This window comes from Raphanus sativus, chromosome 2, assembly GCF_000801105.2.
Source record: "Raphanus sativus cultivar WK10039 chromosome 2, ASM80110v3, whole genome shotgun sequence".
NCBI lineage: Eukaryota > Viridiplantae > Streptophyta > Magnoliopsida > Brassicales > Brassicaceae > Raphanus > Raphanus sativus.
This window is the reverse complement of record NC_079512.1, coordinates 39,979,073-39,998,027: the sequence shown is the minus strand read 5'-3', so window position 1 is coordinate 39,998,027 and position 18,955 is coordinate 39,979,073. Positions and strand designations below refer to the sequence as shown.

The following is an 18,955-nucleotide window of genomic DNA, read 5'->3' as shown; positions in this document are numbered from 1 at the left end:
ACCACAATCCTCAAATTCAGCAAAAAAGAAGAAGATAGAAATACAGAGTCTACTTGTTTATTTTTAATGAAATCTCACTAAATAAAATTTATCTTTTGCAACCAAATTTCCTCAATTTGATAGCAAAACAACCATAAGAATAAATAAATCAAAGACTCAAAAAGGCCACAACCTGTGACCTGAAGAGGAAGCAATTCAAAATCTAACCTCGGCCCACCAAACTCAGACATGCAAACAGATGATGAAAATAAAGGTAAAAAAATTTGGAGGAAAATCAAAAGGGAGAGAAAACTGCTCTGGTTGTTTTTTTTTTTCTAAAACAAGCCATGAAAAAATGTTATATATGCTTTCTCATGGGGGGAGCAGAAGCAGCAGCTTAAAATGCACTGGCACTGTCTCATGGATCATTTCTCAGAAGAGTTGAACAGCCATCTTGAATTTGTTTTGTTTCCATTTAGGCAGCTTGTAGAAAGCTTCTTTCGTCATACCAAACTTCTCTTTGAACTCCTCTGATGAAAGGTAAGCCTATATATAACAAAAGACCAACACCAACTGTAAATATCTTCTTTCCAGTTTAAAAAAAATTTGTTTGTTGGTTTGGACTTACCTCTCTCCTTGTTACATCAATGTCTGTGATGGGATCAGGGGAAGTCGTCTTGAGACGATCGTATGGGTAAGCTGGTAAATCTTCTTCGTCTTCCACACCTTCTTTAGCATCTTCTTGAATCGTCAGAGATCCTATCCTGCTGCTCATCGATTTCTCCTCCTCCTCCTTGTTATTTTCCTTTTTCTCTTCCTTTCCTTTTGAGTTGGATTCTGGCGCAGGAGACTCAGGTGTCTTTGGGCTCGCTTCATGTTCAATAAAAGCTCAAAAGGTCAATACTCACCAGTGGAAAAAAATGAGAACAAAGATGATATAGACTGACACTTTCGGATGATTTAGTAAGTCAAAAATGTTTGTACCTTTGATGGATTTTGGAATTAAAGGTTCTTTAAATTGTTCGAAAAGGGCACTACGAGAAGCAATGGCTGAAGACTTGGGAGCTAGCTTTGCGGAGTCAGGAGTAACAGATCTCGGGTAGAGTTTTCTAACTACTGGGGCAGGAGTTGAGAGGTTTCTTGCATTCTGGTTCTCGAATGTTGCTGCGAGCGCATTGAACGCTGGAGATCTTCCCCTCACGCGAACCCTGTCTGGACTTAACGACATGGTTCTTGACCGCTGCTGCGACTTGTCAGGAACGCTAGCACGGCCACCATATGAGGCCGGAGTTCTCCGTTTCGGTTTCTACTCATCAAAGGAACAACAAAAAGAGATAAGCAAACAAACAAAGATCATCTATATATTAAAAGGAAAAGCATGAAGAGGTCTTTACTTCTGCAACTGGAGTTCCACCATTTTTGACAATTTTGAGTTTTCTTTGGAATGAGTTTCCATGCATCTGCAAACAAAAAGAAAAGAGTGTTTAACCCCTTTGTCAGGGTTTTGAGTATTTCTCGGTGATACCAATTGAAGGTGTTTGGTACTTACAGCGGATTTTGAGGAATCCCAAGAGGTGAAAAACCGGGTGAAGAAACTTGGCTCACCACCTTCCATGATCACATATATAGGGGCTTCAGGGGATAGCTTTTCCAGGAGAGAATCTTTCTCAATGAATTTCTAAGGAAACAAAAGGTATATAGATGAGCAAGTTGCCTAATAATTTCAGGAATCGTTTGAGACTTCTCTCAAGAGTTTTGTTTGCAATGTGTCTAATAAACCAGACCTCTCCAATAGTTAACGCTAGCAACTTGTTCTTGGGGACTACTTCTTGGCCAACCCATACAAAGATCTCTGAGTGACAGTCTACTATAAATATATCTTCGGTCATCAAGTCATCCTGTGTGAAGTTATATATCTCTGTCACCTGCAAAAACATAACAAAGACTTGGGAGTGAGCCACATGCCAAAGCTTTTTCCAATTATGAGTGCATAAATCTTGAAATAAAAGAAGATTTTGAAAGTGGACGCACCTTCAGAATGTCTGCATTAATTTGCATTTTGAAATGAAAAGAAAATAAACAGAGTCATTGTATGCATATATAACAGCTTAACCTTAAACTTTTGTTGAAAAAGAAAAAAGGAAAGAAAAATGATCTTATGTACCTTTAGTGAATGTGCAGGAGAACAAGTGAGGGTCACTCTCAGGTTCTTTTGTGAGCTTTTGGCTGGAATATTCGGCTTTGCCTCCTAACAACTCCCAGAACTGTTCTGATTCTGAACCTTCCTTTTGTGCTCTAGTCTGTAGGTTTGGCTGAAAAAAACAACAACATAGCAGAAGCTGCTTCAGCAACACTTTAACATTGCTAAGTCTTATATGATCACCAATAAAGGATAAAATTATCTTACCTTTATAAGATCGAGCTGCCTCTCTACGAGTTCCTGGTCAGTCGAGGTAGCTAGATTCCCGATCCAAGTAAATACAGAAGAATCATTATGTAGTATGTAACAGTATGAGGAGTTCAGTGATGAAGCAACCGGGTCAACTTGTATGGCTTGCATATTTTCAGGACCAGACCCTTGAATGCGGAATAGAGCAAGACCACTCTCATTGTATGTATCATCATCAACTTCTTTCTCTGCTATGTATTTCTTGTATCCACTGCAAACACCACCCTGTAAAGATGAAAAATCAGCAGATATTGTATATGTTAACAAACGAGAACATAGTTGATAAAAACAAATCTGTAGACTGAAACTATTTTCGCCAAACCTTGAAAACTATAAAGCTTTGCATAATGACGAAGAACTGAACAGGTTCCTTTCCTTCATAGATGCGAGCCTAAAGAGAAGAGAGTAAAAAATGTTCAGAAGAAAGAGAAAAAATACAGATAAAAAATCCAACAGACTGCAGAAGAAGATTTACTTGGGCAGGCACAAATTTCATTGACTCAACCATTTTGCTCGCCATAGAGACTGCAAAAGCTCTTTCTTCCTACAACATGATCACAAACTGAAAATAGTAAACCTACTTGCACCTTGTAAGATTTTGCTTCAGTATATACAGTATCAGAATACATGTGACAAAGACATGTAAGAATATGCTTTTGTTATCTGGAGAGCTCACCTCCACACTTTGCTTGCCGAACCAAGTTCCTATAAGAACTTCTTCTTTCTCTTCTCCGGGATAAGAATACTGGAAAAGATAGCAATCTCCACTGTAGAACTTCGAATGATCCGCAGCTTGAAGGAGAATCTTTTCCTGACCACTCACACGCCAGACCTGCAGATTCCCTGTGCAATCAATGAAAGCTTGGAGCTCTTCTTTAGGAGGAGCAGCTTTCATCAGGCCTCTCACGTTGACTCCTTGTCGTTGCAAGAGAGCTGCAAAGAATCAAAAACGATAATATTTCAGCTAAATCTAAGTAAATAAATCGTTATATAATAAAGAGTAAGCATTTACAAACCAGCAACTCTGCCTCTGCCATCCTCTGACACAGTTGTATTAGTTTCCTGAGTCCAGGTATCAAACTTTGATCGGAATGGCACGGTCTCAAACCCTTCTATTATGCGGATCATTTGCGATTTAGGTCGTTCAGATGAACGGATCATTTCCTATATATAAATCTTCTAACATCAGCAAACATTTAAAAGACTTTTTTTTTTATTTCGATAAAAGACTTACTTCTGCTGCTCCACTCGCAACTTTTCTATCATCAAGAGATGTGGTTCGTCCCATCCAAACAAACACTTCGACTCCACAGTCAAGAATGTAGCACTTGTTTGTATCCAGCATCTCCCTCTTCAAAGTATCGCCTTCAACAGGATTTGCCTGTCCCTTCTCCACACTTCAAATTCAAGATTATTAAATTGTGTTCAGCTGAAGCCCTATGGGCTCAAATATATATGAAATACAAGAAGAAGATATTACCAAAATAATTTTTTGATATCGGAAGTGACAGTTTTGTCTTCAGCATTAGCTGTTTTTCTAGGTAAGGGAGCGAATCCACCAAAGAAACCCCAAAATTCTCCACTATCAGCATCAGCCATAAGTCTCCCATCCTCTGCCAAATGAAGCATATGCAATTAGAGAGACAAAAGCAAACAGATAATTAAAAAAATGAGTTAAACCGCTCGGCTCACTAACCAACGGTAGCAACTTCGCATGTCCCATCATGGTAAGTATCTTTGATGTACTGGACCACTTCCAACGCTTTTGCTCTCTCTTGGATACTTGAATTAGATCCATTGAATTGGAAAATCTTTGACTTTGTGTCAAGAATGTATATATCGTCATGGTTTAAGGAGCTACGAGCGAACGGAACCTATCATCAGTTTAGATCGTTAGTGTGCAGCCACAAAATGAGATAAAGGAAGCAAAAAAATATAGAAAAATGAAATGTGACTTGCCTCTTTGACATGGACAACATGTTTTCCTCTGCAGACGAACAAGCGGGTAATATGTTCTTCAGCTTCCACATGTTTGAATCCTGAAGCTACTCCACCTTCTTGAGGTATGATACATGGCTTAAAATAAGACAAGAATTTCTCGGTTTCGTGGCCTTGAACTTCCCGATATTGAACTGCACGACCTCCAAGAGCAGCATCTAGTTCAACCGTCTTAACTGCAGCAGTCCCAGCTTCATCCTAATTTTACCAGAAAATATTATCATCTCTTAGTTCTCCCTCATTCTACCAAAAAAAAGAATATTTAAAAAGGATATGTTAAATAGGTGCGTGCTTACTTGAGAGGTATCTTTACCAAGCCAGTAATGGATATCGTGGCGCAATGCACCTGTTTTTAACGCCGTTGTCTGTCCCCAAAAGATTTGATCACAAGGAGTAGAATAGTTTAGTCAAGACGAGAATAGGGAAACAAACAAAACGTAGCTACTAGGCATTAGTTACCTTCAACACTATGTAGGAGTCTCCGGTGAAAAACTTGCCAATAGAAGACTTTGGGATGGGTGCAGGGCTAAAATTCTCTATACGCCATACCTCAATACCGCTAAACTAACCGTCAAGGAGAATATCATGTAGAGAGATAAAGAAAAAAAAAAGCAAAACCAAAAGGACATAATAAAGACTTGAGTAAAGGATTTTTGCAGGTGAAGGATACGCTTTCTGTCCAGCTCCTTGGAAAGCTGGATCCAAGTCTCTCATGGAAACAGACATACTGTAGCAGTCTTTATCACACTCTCCAACTTATAATAGCCGCAACGATAGAGAACACTACGAAGCAAACACCACGTAAAGAGTAAATAAATTCAAGAATTAACCAATTCTATCAAAGATTAAATCCAAGAACACATTTCATCGCAGACAAAAGCATTAGCAAATGTAAAAAAAAGGTTGTTTATAACAGGCAGAGTTCCAAGTAAAACTAAAGACGAAGAAACTAATATGGATTGGACTCAGCAGATGTATAGAAAGATAGGTCACCAGAGACCAGTAACAAGAAACTCGTGACTTGAAAGATGAGTGTACAACTCAGAGTCCAAACAGGTCAACATCATCTCAAGTCAATCCCAGTCAAAATGCCAGGGCTTTATCATTCATTATCAATATAACCCCAAAAAGGGCAGACCTTATGTTACATGGGGAGAAGGGTTCATGTAAATTTCAATTCCCCAGACGAACAAACAATTAAAAACTCAGATGAAACCAGACCAACCAACCCTCCAGAAAAACAAAGAACATATCCGTTCAAACATTCATCATATTATTATATAATAATCGCACCAAACCCAAGATAAAAGCTCGAAGATTTATAACTCTACGAAGCCTATTTCACTAATTAAACTAAACCTTTTTGCCTTGACACCAATCAATAACTACATAGGAGTGAGTTCATACACTCCCAATCAGATCAATTGAACTCATCAAACATAATAAATCCACAACAAAGAAAGCTGAAAACTTTGAGAGAGAATATACGTTTCTGTAGTTTACCTTTACAAAATCCGTTGTTCAGCTCCAACCCCAGATCCAATCTGATGAGAAAGTTACAAAATTTTTTAGTCAAATTTACAACCTTTCCCTCAGAGACGAAGCAAAAGATGAACAGAAGCAGATGAAAAAAAGTGACAGAGAGAGAGAGAGAGACGAAGAAACGGAGAATTGAATTGAAAGCTTTATTTAGAGAGAGAGAAGCTGATAAACAATTGAAGTTAGAGAGAGAGAGGTTGGAGGGAATGATGAGAAGCCAGGCGTGCTTATCACTAACCCACAAACACGATACAATCCATCGACTGTAAAAAAGTAAAAACTTTTGATTCTTTCATTTGATTTATAAAAACATAAAGAAGAAAAACCGAGAAGTCTAGAACAAAATTAGACCTTTGGAGAAAATTTGTTCCTTGTTTTTTTTTCCTCCAGAAAACAAGACAGTCAAAAGAAAAAAGAAATCGAAACCTTTGTATGGTTTTTGTTTTGTGATTTTATGTCATTACCACTTAATGATCTGTCGCAAACATAAAATTCTAGTTCTTTCAATCCCATTAATGTTTTGACTTCGCATACGCTTCAGGTTTAAGACAACAATGCCATAAAATTATCAATGTTTTCAATTAAATTTTTTATTTATATTTATTATATACTTTCCAATAGCTATGAATCAATAATATTTAGTTAATTCAATTGCTTTTAATTAATGTGTTTTAAAAGTATCAAAAAGTACCTTAAAAATATAAAAAATCTATTATTATAGAACAAAACTAAAATCTAAAAAATCCTATTTTCAGGAACGAAAGTAGTATAATTTTTCTTATGAAAACTAATTTTAGAACCATTAACTCTAATATGTAATTAAATCCACATCTAAATTTGGTCAAATCTCTTTTTAATTATATTTATTTATTTTATATGTGGTATATTAGATTATTTCCACAAACTCAATCTTTTCGTAAATATATACTCTGTTATTGATATTTCGCCGTTACTAAATTTAATTATAAGTTCCTAACATCAGAATTAAGTACTAAAATAAAATGAAACACAAAAAGAGAAGAACAAGCAAAAGGCACTATTACCTAGGCCTGGGCACGGATCGGATATCCGGGTTTTTGAAGGTATTTGTGATTTGCTTCGAATGTTACGGATATCTAATTTTCCGATTTGCTTTGATTCGGAAAAATACGGATATTCGGAAAAACGGATATCCGGAAAATAAATAGATATTTGCGGATATTTGCGGATACTTACGGATATCTCATTTGTTTTGATTAATACAAATAATCTTAAAAATTTGATACAAATTTTTTTGGAAAATATTTTTTTTTGCATGATATAAAGGATAAAAATTAAAAGATACAATGAATCTACATATTTTGTAAAATTTTAAACTTAATTAACAATTATAATAACACAAAACTGAAGAAAAAAATTATAATTGTCATAAATGTTTTTTTCCTTTTATGTAATATTTTTATATAAGTAATAATATGAATAGAATCTGTCAAATCATATGTTAGAATAATAATTTTATACAATTAAAATTTTAAATATAATCAAAATATACATGTATTTATATATTGACGGATCGGATCGGATATTCGCTTCCCAAAATTTTAGTATTTGTGATTTGCTTCGATATTAACGGATATTGAATTTTAGTATTTGCTTTGCTTCGAAAGCTTACGGATATTCGGAATTTTCGGATCGAATAGTAACGGATAACGAATCGAATCAAATTTCACGGATAAAATGCCCACCCCTACTATTACCTTTAACTTTAAGGCTGTTTGTCATACTTTCTTGCTCTCTCTCTCCAGCCTTGGTTAAAATAATCTGAACTTTTTGATGATTGATTAGAAATAAAATAGTGTTGATGAATTAGACTAATCTTTGTTAACAGAAAAATAGACAAGATTCCGTCCATAGCATTAAATAAAAAATCTTTGACATATGTTTAGAGCATGATTATTGCAAAAGTCCTTAGCAAAAGTTCTTAATACACATATGTGTATATATATGTATATGTATATATTATATATGCGTATATAATATATACATATACATATATGTACACATATGTGTATTAAGGATTTTTGCTAAGAACCTTTGCAATAATCATGTTCTTAGTATTTGTTGCTTAGGTGTGTTAAATACTCCTTCTATTTTTCTTGTATGATGTTATAGAAGATGTTTTGTTTTCAAATTATACGATGTTTTTAAATTATTTATGTAAAACTATTAAAGTATGGATTAAAGTATTAAAACTTGCTGTGTGTTTTTATCTTATTTGTTTAGAATAACAATAGTTAATTATTTTAGTTATTTTATTGTAATTATTAATTTTAATAAAAGTATTTTTTTTCTTAATTTGTGTGTTTATCATAAAACATCACACACAAAGAAACATAGGGAGCATGAGTTTCGTTGAGTTTTAATCACTTTTTATCTTACAAAGATATTTCATACTTATATCACAATTGCTGTTTTTTTATTCTCACAAATATTAAGAAACATTAGCTACTTTTAAAATCGTTTGTTTAAAGTTAAAACTTGCTTAAGTGGTTTAAACATCTTTAATGTGATTTCTTATTTGATTTAATATGGAGTACATAAGAGTAATGACTCACTCCAAGGTAAATATATCGAGCATCTATGGAGAATTTCTGAGTGGCATTTTCACCCAGTCCAACATTTTACAAGTGTTTCTAATATTTTATTTTCGCAGTGCAAAATAATTTGAAGCATATAGTATTAGAAATTACATTAATACATATGAGGAACAAAAATATCTATCAATGATATTTTTTAATAGAAAATACATACTCCATCCGTTTCATTTTATTTGTCGTTCTAGGTTTATGCACACATACTAATAAAACATATAATTTCGTATATTGCCAAAATAAAAAACACAATTACCTATACAACTAATCATATTTCAACCAATAGAAAAATGAATTAGAGAATCTTGTTAATAAATTTTGCATTGAAATCTTAAAACGACACTTATTTTGAAACGAAAATTTTGCTCCAAAACGACAATTAAATCGAAATGGGTGGAGTATATCTTATCAATGGATATAAAGACTGAACACACGAATATTCGCTTTCAGAAACAAGGACCATTTTTCTCTAGATTGTATGTGTTTGGTATAGTTTTGTACTTTTGTTCAATACGGGTGTTTACCTGCCTCTTGCCTCGAATCGTGACTATACGTGCATTACTTGTAATGATCCAAAGACTTGATAAGTTATTTTAACGAAAAATAAAAGACCCGAGTTATTAAACCCAAGATGATTGCTGGCATTTCTATATATTTACAGTTAATAGATGACGATTAATTTCTATATTTAAAAAATGATACTTCTACACTTGCTACTATCTGAAATCCGAGTACATACAAATGAGATTAGTTTAACTATGATTTTTGTTTTGAACACCTGTTTAACTACGCATGATGCTTATTGGCAACATTATACTACAAAATATGTTGTCATTAGTCAAAAAAAAAGTTCGGAGAATACAAGTTTCCCATCCTTTGTCGTATGGCCACATTTCATGGCCTCTTCAAATTTGACCCGAAACTTGATTCCATATATAAACCATACGCCCACGAGCTTAAAGATTTTAGATACCCTTTAGTGATACTCTAAGCAATTACACAACAACCTATGAAACCACTTTTATCTTTCTTTTCTGAGCTGCCTTTCTTTCCGGAGCTTCAGTGCTAGAAACTAAATTATAAGTAAACTAATGTATAAAAGTCGTGAGTTGATACTAGATTGAGGTTGATAATAATTTCCCCACGAATTATCGGTAAAACTTCTAAAGAATGATTAATTACACACCAAAGCAATGACGATCGTCTTTTTGTTTAGTGATGTGATGATTCTACTCGTCTGCACGTCCACAGCAATACAGAGATAATCACAGAAAGCCTATTAATTATACTAGAAGAATTTAGATGCCAAAAGAAAAACATTAGCATAGCATTTATATTGTCTTACCATACGAACATTATATTTTTTTTACAAATGCATTTTTATTTGTTAATTCTTTTGCAAATGCATTTGGTTTGGAAATTTGACTTTCTAAGGGTATGAGATGTTAAATGTTTATTGTCTTTCATTTCGAAATGTATACATCAAACTATATTTTCTATTCAAAAGTACAATCGATAAATATCAAAAACCGACCATATTAAAGTATACTTTCGGCTCCAATAGATATGATTAGACGAAAAAGACAATGACTTCTTGTCTTTTTGACTTACAACGGCTGCCGCATAAACCATCCCAAAAATAATATACCAGTCAACATCGACGCCGGCACCATGGAAACTGGTAGTTGTTGAAGCCGCCGCAGAACGCAGAGATAAGGTGGTTTATATCTAATTTACAATCACTAAGCACTTTTTTTTTAAGTTCTTTAAACTAATAGTAACACTGTAACAGTATAATTTTAACTTCCTGGCAAGGAGTATGGTTAATTAGTGGCAGACAAGAACCAAAATAAAATCGATGCGAAAATTATCAATTACTACTCTCAAAAAAAAAAAGTACAGCATACTATTACCATCAACAAATGAGCAAATCCCATTAGGAACTTACTACAACGTTAGACGAGTAGAAAAAGTAATTGTGATTTTTCTAAACCTTTCCTTCGTACTTGAAATTCAAATCCGACTCTTGTTTCAGGGCTGCTAGATAGTTCCTACAAGGACCTTCTGCAGAAGAGTAAAGAAAGACCATGAGACAAAAAAAATATGTAAAAATAAAAAAATTCTAAGAATTAGAACCTTGACACAATTATTTTTTAAAAAAGGAAAGAGTACTTACCACCAAATACTGTATGTAGATACTGACGATCCTGATCAGAGCAAGAGTCTACGAGAGCATACACACCAGGCCTTAAAGCTTCATCTACCTCCCTGCAAACGTTGCAAAAATCAATTAATTCCTATCTACTTATTCAGGTTGCTTCCTATAACTTCAGGACAAGAACACTCATCTCAAGCCACACTTTGAAGAACTCTGAACAAGATTCTAACAAGGGTTTCACGAAAAGGGAAGTGTAAAAAGAGAGATGCAAAAGGAAGAAGGCTGTTTACCTTTTGATACCCGTTTTAAGAGGACCATATCCACAAGAAACCCATATGTAACTTGACAAGAACTTGAAACAATGATGTCCAAAGACTTCCTTCTGCTGTCTTAGCTGCAATTCAGTAGTTTTACAAGCAAATAAAAGATTGGGAAAACATTGATACAGGTTCACATTCTCAAATCCAAAAGGCAGAATAGTTACCTCTTCGTAGATCCTCCGAAGAAAACAAGCACATGTGATTCCCTCTTCCACTTCAAATGAAGCAAACTTACCAACTTTGTTTCCTGCTGTCTCCAGACAATGAAGAAGCGCAGAAACAGATTCTAGTAGTGTAGCAATGGAGCGCTCAGTTTTTCTAGATATTTTGAAGTCATATCAGAGGCAGTTCTAAGCTAGATGGTAAATTTTAACAAAAGACTGTGTGTGTAAGCAAAATAAAATTCAACTTACTTCGGATGATGCTTAACAGATGTATATATTAGTCGGCAGCAAGCAGCATACATGCTCACTGAGAATTTCTGGTCGACTTGTAGATCTTGTTGCTGATCATCCTTATGTAACAAAGTTCCAAAATCACGAAAAATTGCTCCGGGCATATGTATGGATTGGCTTATCTGAGATGGATTCATCTCAAACAATGCGTGTTTCCCTGCTATTCTTATCAAGACTTCGACACACATGAGAATGACTGATCCAGTATCTGGAGATTTGGGACCAACAACTGCATCTGTGCAGAAGATAATTGGACTCTGCATGTGAGCCATGATACCGAACACTGCCGACATTAAACCCTTAATGCGGTCTTTAACCTCATTCAAACGGTTGCGACCTACACAACAATTTTACAGTTCAGTCAAACAGGCTCTAATGGTACAATTATTAACATCAAGTGTACTATATGCACTGCCTATAGAAAAAAAACAATTTTTACCTGTGGCATGCTCCAGAACTAGGTCCAGACAGTCGATACCAGCCGCAGCGGTTTCAGAGATTCTACCCCCATCTCTGTCTCCAGTCTGTATGCTATAGATAGCTGGGCACACTTCACATACTCCAACCAGTGCTCTTTCTATAGTTTCTAGTCCTGACTTTAAATGTGACTCTTCGGAGTTCTGTATTAACACTTTAAATGACATTCTAAACCTTACTTTTAGTTCCTCCAACCAATGTAATCTCTGAGACAAGCTTCTTTCTGATTGCACTTTCTTAGCATGGATTACGTTAGTACCAAATCCTGTCTCGTGAGATTCCAAGGTGGCCTCTTTCCCTTGTAGCGATATGCATTTCCCAATCACCTTCAGGTGCAACTCAATCGACTTTGAGTACAGATGATCTCTGTTTACCATACGTTTATACAAGCACAAGTGGCTCCCTAATTCTTCTAGATATTTCGCTGCACCATCCAACCATATGAATGAGAATTCGAGAGGTAACTCGCTCGTGCCTGCTAACACAGACAGTAGATCAAATGAGATGCCTGTGAGGACAGGGACAAATGTAGGTGAGAATGTAATGCCTTTGATCTGCAGATTCAGATTTAATATAGCAGCAGAAGCAATTAACAGATGCCTGAGTGCCAATACTACTTCCGTAGAGTTCCCCTCTATTAAGCTCTCAATAATATGTTTTTTCACATCGCTGCTAGTCTCCACCATGTCACCAAACACAAGCCCATTTGAACCCTCGGTCCCATCAAGCAATCTGGTCCAGTCGAGACTGTTTCGAATTTCTCGCTGCACATCAGAACTAAGAAACAGATACTGTGCAAAAACCTCAATAAAACTGCTAAGAACATGGATAACGCCGGAAAGCTTTGAGAATTCTTCTGATTTCAATCTCAATTTGGCGTTCTTATGACTCTTCTGCATATCTCTGTGACTCACTGTAGATGCTAGTCCCCACAACAACCCACTAAGAGAAGAAAATATGGGTACTAACTTGTTCAGTATCAGAGTCTTACATTCAGAGACTGTATTCTCATCTCTGAAGGTAGCCCTTAAAGCAGTTAGTAGAGTTTCTGCCTGTTCTGCCACGTTCTCAAATGCAAGGTTTGCTTGTTCACTTCCCTCGGTTGAACTGAGTTGTCCATCAAACAGTGGCAGCGCCTTGCTGAACTGATCTCTACTTACGGTTAGAAACATATATGATGTGTGATCCATCAAAGCAAAGAGGGCGTCCCTTGATTTTCCTGTAAAATCACCCCTAACTCTCTCTTGACAAGTAACCATAGCTTGTACTGATTTGAAAAGCCAAGAAGTCAACAACGAAGTATCCGATAGAGGCAACTCGGTAGATCTTAGCACCTTGTCGCAAGAAACCATAGCAACGCTTTTCAAAGTTTTTCTGCAAGTGATGAACAGGCTGAAAAGGTGTTGCATATCACCCGGAGACAGCTTGTCCAAACATCTAAGCATGCTAAAAACTATACACCTACAAGAGATATTAACAAAAGTGTAATTCGTTAAAATGTTTGCCAACAAAATTAGGGATAACTTATACATCTTACTGCATCAAACATACAGCTCTATATACTATTATTTACCTCTCAAAGTCGAGAAGAAAACTTGCATAAAGTTGGAGTAACTTCTTATTCATATACTCCTTGGGCATCCCACATAAAATATTTAGTAGACTTTGACATGCTGTACACTTTCCAATGTCCAGCTGTGACACATGCCCCTCGGAAAAGGCATCCGATTGAAGCTTGGCAACTGAACTTTCAAGCAAGATTAACACCTCTGACCAATCTGGTGGTGAATCTACTTCTTCGGTAAGGTCCTTGAAAAATGCGTCCGCTGTCGTTTTGAGTATGTGGGAAAGACTAGGCGCCAAAGACCTGCGAACAAACTAGTAGAAAAAATATCTTGATATAGGAGCATAAAGAGAAAAAAAAAAGAAGGAACTGAGTGATATCGCACAATGAAAGATGACCTACTTCATGCTCATACAACGCTGAATCACAAAGAAGCCCTAACGGAGACTGCTCCAACCCTGTTTGCTTATTTTGAGTGCCTTTGTCTCCATGAACGGAACTTCCTATTAGCTGAGACAGGAAGTTCTTCATATTCTTTTTTCCAGCATGGGGGCACCAAATATCAATATTCTGGCTAAGAACCCACAAACGCACAGCAGGCAAACACTTCCCGTCGATGCCGGAAGCCCTGAGAACCCACTGATCAGTGTTATCCATCGTTTCAAAAGTTCCACCTTCAGAAAATCCTGGTACGATGGTGTTACCCAAAATAAACTCAGTAAGCTCTTCTCCTTCACACTTAAGTACTGATACATGCTCGAGCACTGTATCATGCATCTGATGATCACTTATCTGTGACACATAGTCAAGTGATTTTATGTCCCTGTTTAAATCAACAAGTCTCTGAAGAGCGACTCCATATAATATATATACCAACAAGGAGCAATCTGCACTGTCATCCTTGAGGCAAATAGCTTTAATTTGTTTAATAATGTCAACAATAGAAGCTGAAGGTTGGCAGATCCATGAAAAATAGCCTTCATCATTCCAACTTTTCTTTTTTACCCAATCACTTCCGCGACGAGCTGTGGCAGAGTCTCCCATGGTACCAGCCATCTCTTTTGACTTTTTCGGAGGCAAAAGACTAATCACTTGCCTACTTAAGCTTCGGGAAGACATGTAAATTCTCAAGAAGAAGATAATAAAAAAGCGCACAGACTTCCTGTAGGTCTCTCTATTCTTTTCAGCGGTTATAATGTCCAAACCCTTTCCGGTGACAGCAGAAAGGAAATTTTCAATGCAATCTGAGTCGGAAGAAACAAGGTGAGTTAAGCAAGGACGGATGAGAAGCACCAGAGAATTCAAGGACTCGCCAACATTGATGCTATTCCCGGTTTTAATAGTTAGAGAGTCGAGAATAAGTGAATAGATAGAAGACAAAGCTCCGGCCAAGAATGCTGCTACCTGTCCATCTTGTTCTCTAGCACTTGCTGAGCAACTAACTCTTATCCAATCTATGGTTTCTGATACATCTGTAGTCAAGCTCTTGATAAAATCAGATGCTTGGCCTTCTGGTATAGCTTTAATTGCTCTATGTATAGCAAGCCTTAGATCTTGACATGACAAGAGCTTTTCCACTGATTGTGCGCTTCTTTCTACAAGGGAAACAGTAGTCCGTGGGGGCTCTATCTCCCCGTTATCACCATCAGCAGGTATCACAAGCCTTACAGCTTTGCACATAGCAAATACAGCAACACTTACCTACATAAACAGGGATAAATTAGTGTTCTTCAGGAAAATAATGACAACATGAAAAGTTAAGTTACTAATTTGACAAACCTGGCGGAGATCACTGTATAAATCTATCAACTGGCATCCGAGACCAAGTAACAATGAAGTCAACGGGTAATCATCTTCTGCATTCTCTGATGAAAGACTACTAAGCCTCGTGAAAGAGAGAATGATTAGCCACAGAGTAACTAAATCATTCTCAATAACTTCGTATTCAATTTGCAACAAGTAGCCTATCGCAGTTATCAGCTCCTTGGCTAACAAAACATGCATCTTCGAACCTTCAGAAGATGTGTGTTGCAACTGAGAAGCAACTGAAACTACTGTTGTGAAGATTTTCTTCAAGAAACAAAAGCAAGCTCCTTCAGATGCATCCTCTGTCTTGACGTATATTCTCTCACGAGCAAAGTGGAAGAGCAAACTATTTGCGGACTTAATCAAACAACAGAAATCAGCTAATAGAGATGTATTTTCAGAGGAAGCTTCAACATGTCCATCGATCTTCAGCAATATAGGTTCCATAAGATGCAGGAAGAAATCAAAAAGTGATTTCCGTGACTCCCAGCGGAGGAAACTTGAGCTATGACTCTTTGCAGAAGACTCGTTATCATTTATAGCAGTGCCTAGCTGCTTCCCTAGCTTTACTCCTGCTTGGCCAGCAGGCGAGGCCTTTGTAGCCTGCAGCTGATTCGAGTCCCTTTGCTGTTTCATTACTCTGTTTATAAACAAACGAAACAACGATCCCATACAGCTCAGCTCCAGCTCCTTCTTCATCAGCAACATGTTCTCAAACTTGGTGAAAAAATGCCGATGGTAGCTTTTCAAAACGGTTTTGTTCACTTTCGATTCTGGCAAATACCTTTCAGCTCCGCCTAGGCCTAAAAAACCCATCAATGTGAGATGAATGAAACAGACCCAGAGATAGTATATCTTGAATCAACTTCAACAAGGTCGTTTCTAAACCATGACCTTTTCCCTCGCTGGGTAACAATAAACCCAACACACTCAGTAAGGGCTCAGCAAGCTTGTCCACGAAATCTTGAAACCCATTCTTCTTTGTCGGTTGAACCATAAACGTAGAGAACGGCTCAAGAACCAAGCATGAGAATTTAAGGACAAATGCATTAGCAACGCCATCTTTGACATTCTCTACGAGCACTCTATGCGTGAGCTTGAGAACAGGCTCAACAGCTGAAAACCACAAGTCGAAATTATCATTGAAAAGCCCACTTTTCGACGAAAACAACAACTCTACGCAGTCAACCACAGAACTGAAAGCTTCAAAACCTTGACCATCACCAAAACTAATCCCCGAAGACAAGGCCTTGTTAAGTGCAGATAGAAGATCTCCCGCGATAAACCCTATAGCCTTCAAAAGGTATCTCGACACATTGATAGAGACGTGCGAGATTGAAGACTGCTTCAAGCAGAACTTGAGGACGTTCCAGCATCTGAAATCCAAACATATCTCAGCCTTGAGTTGAAAATTCTGTTCTTTAGTAAAAAACAGTGACTGGATCCAGTCGCTGAGATACATAACCAGACGCGAGATCGTAACCGCTTGATAATCTTCATCCTCGTCACCCCCCTTCTCTCCTGCATACGATTCCACAAAACTGAAAGCTAACTCCATCTTCCTGCAAAAATCACATTCCCTTAAATCATTCAAAAACAGAATAAAAAATCACACTATCAGCTACAAATTCACAAACTTTATTTCTACTCTTTGCAAAATGTAATTCAAAGTCACAAACTTTTCAACAAACTAAAAGAGTAACATCGTCAAGCATAAAAAAAACTCACTCTTTGTTGTTCAATTCACTGCTCTGCAACGACAGTATAAGCTCAAGGTTCTTCCATGGACCCTCTTCGGAAACTGTTTCCTTTTGTTGATCAAAAGGTTTGGTTTTTACGACATCAACACATTGGGTTTGAGGGTTCTTCTTCGTCTTCTTCGACGGATTGGGTTTCTGCTGCGGACTGGTATGATTCCTTTTCATCTTCGACGTTCTAAGTTTTGTGGAGTCTCGGAGAAAGATGGGTATGAACAGATGAAGAAGAAGGAGAAGAGAGATTGTTAAAACCCTACCGGTGAGGTTATAAACAATCGACGGCGGCCTAAAACCCTCAAGGGAGCTCCACTTTCTCTTTCTTTCTTTTGCTTTATCCCGACGACAAGACAGAGCCCGGTCCAATTCCAATAGTGGTCGCCGCCTATGCCGTACCGATGATCAAACCGTAAAATTACCACTTTAACCGAATCTTGAAGATAAATATGTAGTAGTAGTAGTAGTATTTTTACATGATGTGATGTCATATACTGTATTAGTTAGTGTAAATCAAGCGTCACAATTCATTTTATCACCTAAAAACACATTCTGAATGTGGAAGTATGTCGAAATTCATTTGTTAACTTTTTTGCTCTTTGTTACATCTTCATATATTCATTAGAAAATGACAAAATGTTTACACACAAATACTATAACAAATGATATTATCATCAACACTTTGGACATTCAAAATTTAACTATCTATAGATATTTCATGCAAACCTCCACCACGAGAAATGGCTATATTCAAAAGAAATTGAACAGTCTTAGAGTTCTTCTTTGTTATGTAGTTACTAAATAGAACAAGACTAAAAGAAAATTAGAGAACATATGATCTTATTAGAACTCAAATTAGCTCGCGTTGGAGAATTATCTATTTTCTATAACAAATGTTTAAAACCTCCAAATGATGAACATGCCGTGTAGCTGACTTAATAGAACAAGACTAAAAGTAAATTAGAGAACATATGATCTTATTAGAACTCAGATTAGCTCGCGTTGAAGAATTATCTATCTACTTTAACAAATGTTTAAAACCTCCAAACCAGTTATGATCTATATCGTCAAAGTGCCAAATGTTTAAAATTTCTAACAACAACAAAGAGTGGAGGCCAATATTTGAATCTTTTAACGTCTACAAAATTTGGTCCTGGTCTGACAAGTGAATCTTGCAGCAATGTTTGCAGACAAGCGAATAAAGTGGAGGCCTTCATCTTCAACCGGATGAATCTGCCTAGTCAGTATTCCTTGGTTTCTGTCAAGCATGTCGAAGAAGGCTCCCCATCATACGGCGGAATCTCCTCATCCCCATGGGTCTGCGGCTGAATCTCCTCATCCTCATGGCATGCGGCATCATCTCCTCATCCTCATCCTCGTGGGCCTGCGGCTGAATCTCCTCGTCCTCATGGGCAGGCGGCATCATCTCCTCATCCTCGTGGACATGCGGCTGAAACTGAATCATATACTCTGTTTAGGACTTGATTGTTGTTTCGGCAGTTGATAAGATCATGGTCAATGATGGGATACGTGTGGCTCCTATATTATTGGGAAATCTCCCACTTGTTCAACATGTTCTTTAGTTGTTTAGTTGGAAGTTGATATTTTCCTTTGTGTATTTAAGTAACGAATAGTTTATTGAATGGGATATGAAAAGAAAATTGCACTAAATTTGTGTTCTTGTTCTCTCAAGTTTTTGGGACATATTATTTGGTATCAAAGCAAATTTTCTTAGCTTTAAAGAGAGGTCTTAATTGGCATCAAAGCACTTTTTTGTTTTTGATCCGGACTACTTTGTGGTATCGAAAACTCGTATCTATCTCTGTTTT

General features: G+C 36.7%; 2 protein-coding genes across 2 annotated transcripts; both read right to left on the bottom strand.

Moving 5' to 3' along the window:
- Positions 1 to 39: 39 nt before the first annotated feature.
- LOC108842802 (villin-4) lies at positions 40 to 6,207 on the bottom strand. The gene is made up of 21 exons (XM_018615829.2): positions 5,930 to 6,207; positions 5,097 to 5,209; positions 4,886 to 4,985; positions 4,723 to 4,791; positions 4,388 to 4,624; positions 4,125 to 4,302; positions 3,909 to 4,041; positions 3,663 to 3,825; positions 3,445 to 3,592; positions 3,105 to 3,361; positions 2,904 to 2,972; positions 2,751 to 2,819; positions 2,387 to 2,653; positions 2,144 to 2,291; positions 2,011 to 2,021; positions 1,764 to 1,904; positions 1,529 to 1,657; positions 1,374 to 1,439; positions 964 to 1,285; positions 608 to 849; positions 40 to 525 (listed from the first exon to the last, which is right to left on the bottom strand). Exons 2-21 carry the CDS (start codon positions 5,150 to 5,152, stop codon positions 412 to 414), a joined length of 2,919 nt encoding a protein of 972 aa, XP_018471331.2. The 5' UTR covers positions 5,153 to 5,209; positions 5,930 to 6,207; the 3' UTR covers positions 40 to 411.
- A 4,238-nt stretch (positions 6,208 to 10,445) lies between these two features.
- LOC108842894 (uncharacterized) lies at positions 10,446 to 17,484 on the bottom strand. Its single transcript, XM_018615940.2, is given in 11 exon segments — positions 10,446 to 10,659; positions 10,772 to 10,863; positions 11,044 to 11,147; positions 11,238 to 11,391; positions 11,487 to 11,865; positions 11,968 to 13,466; positions 13,579 to 13,883; positions 13,972 to 15,270; positions 15,349 to 16,188; positions 16,190 to 16,937; positions 17,104 to 17,484. Coding segments are annotated over 11 exon segments (5,694 nt in total). The 5' UTR covers positions 17,301 to 17,484; the 3' UTR covers positions 10,446 to 10,582.
- Positions 17,485 to 18,955: the final 1,471 nt, after the last annotated feature.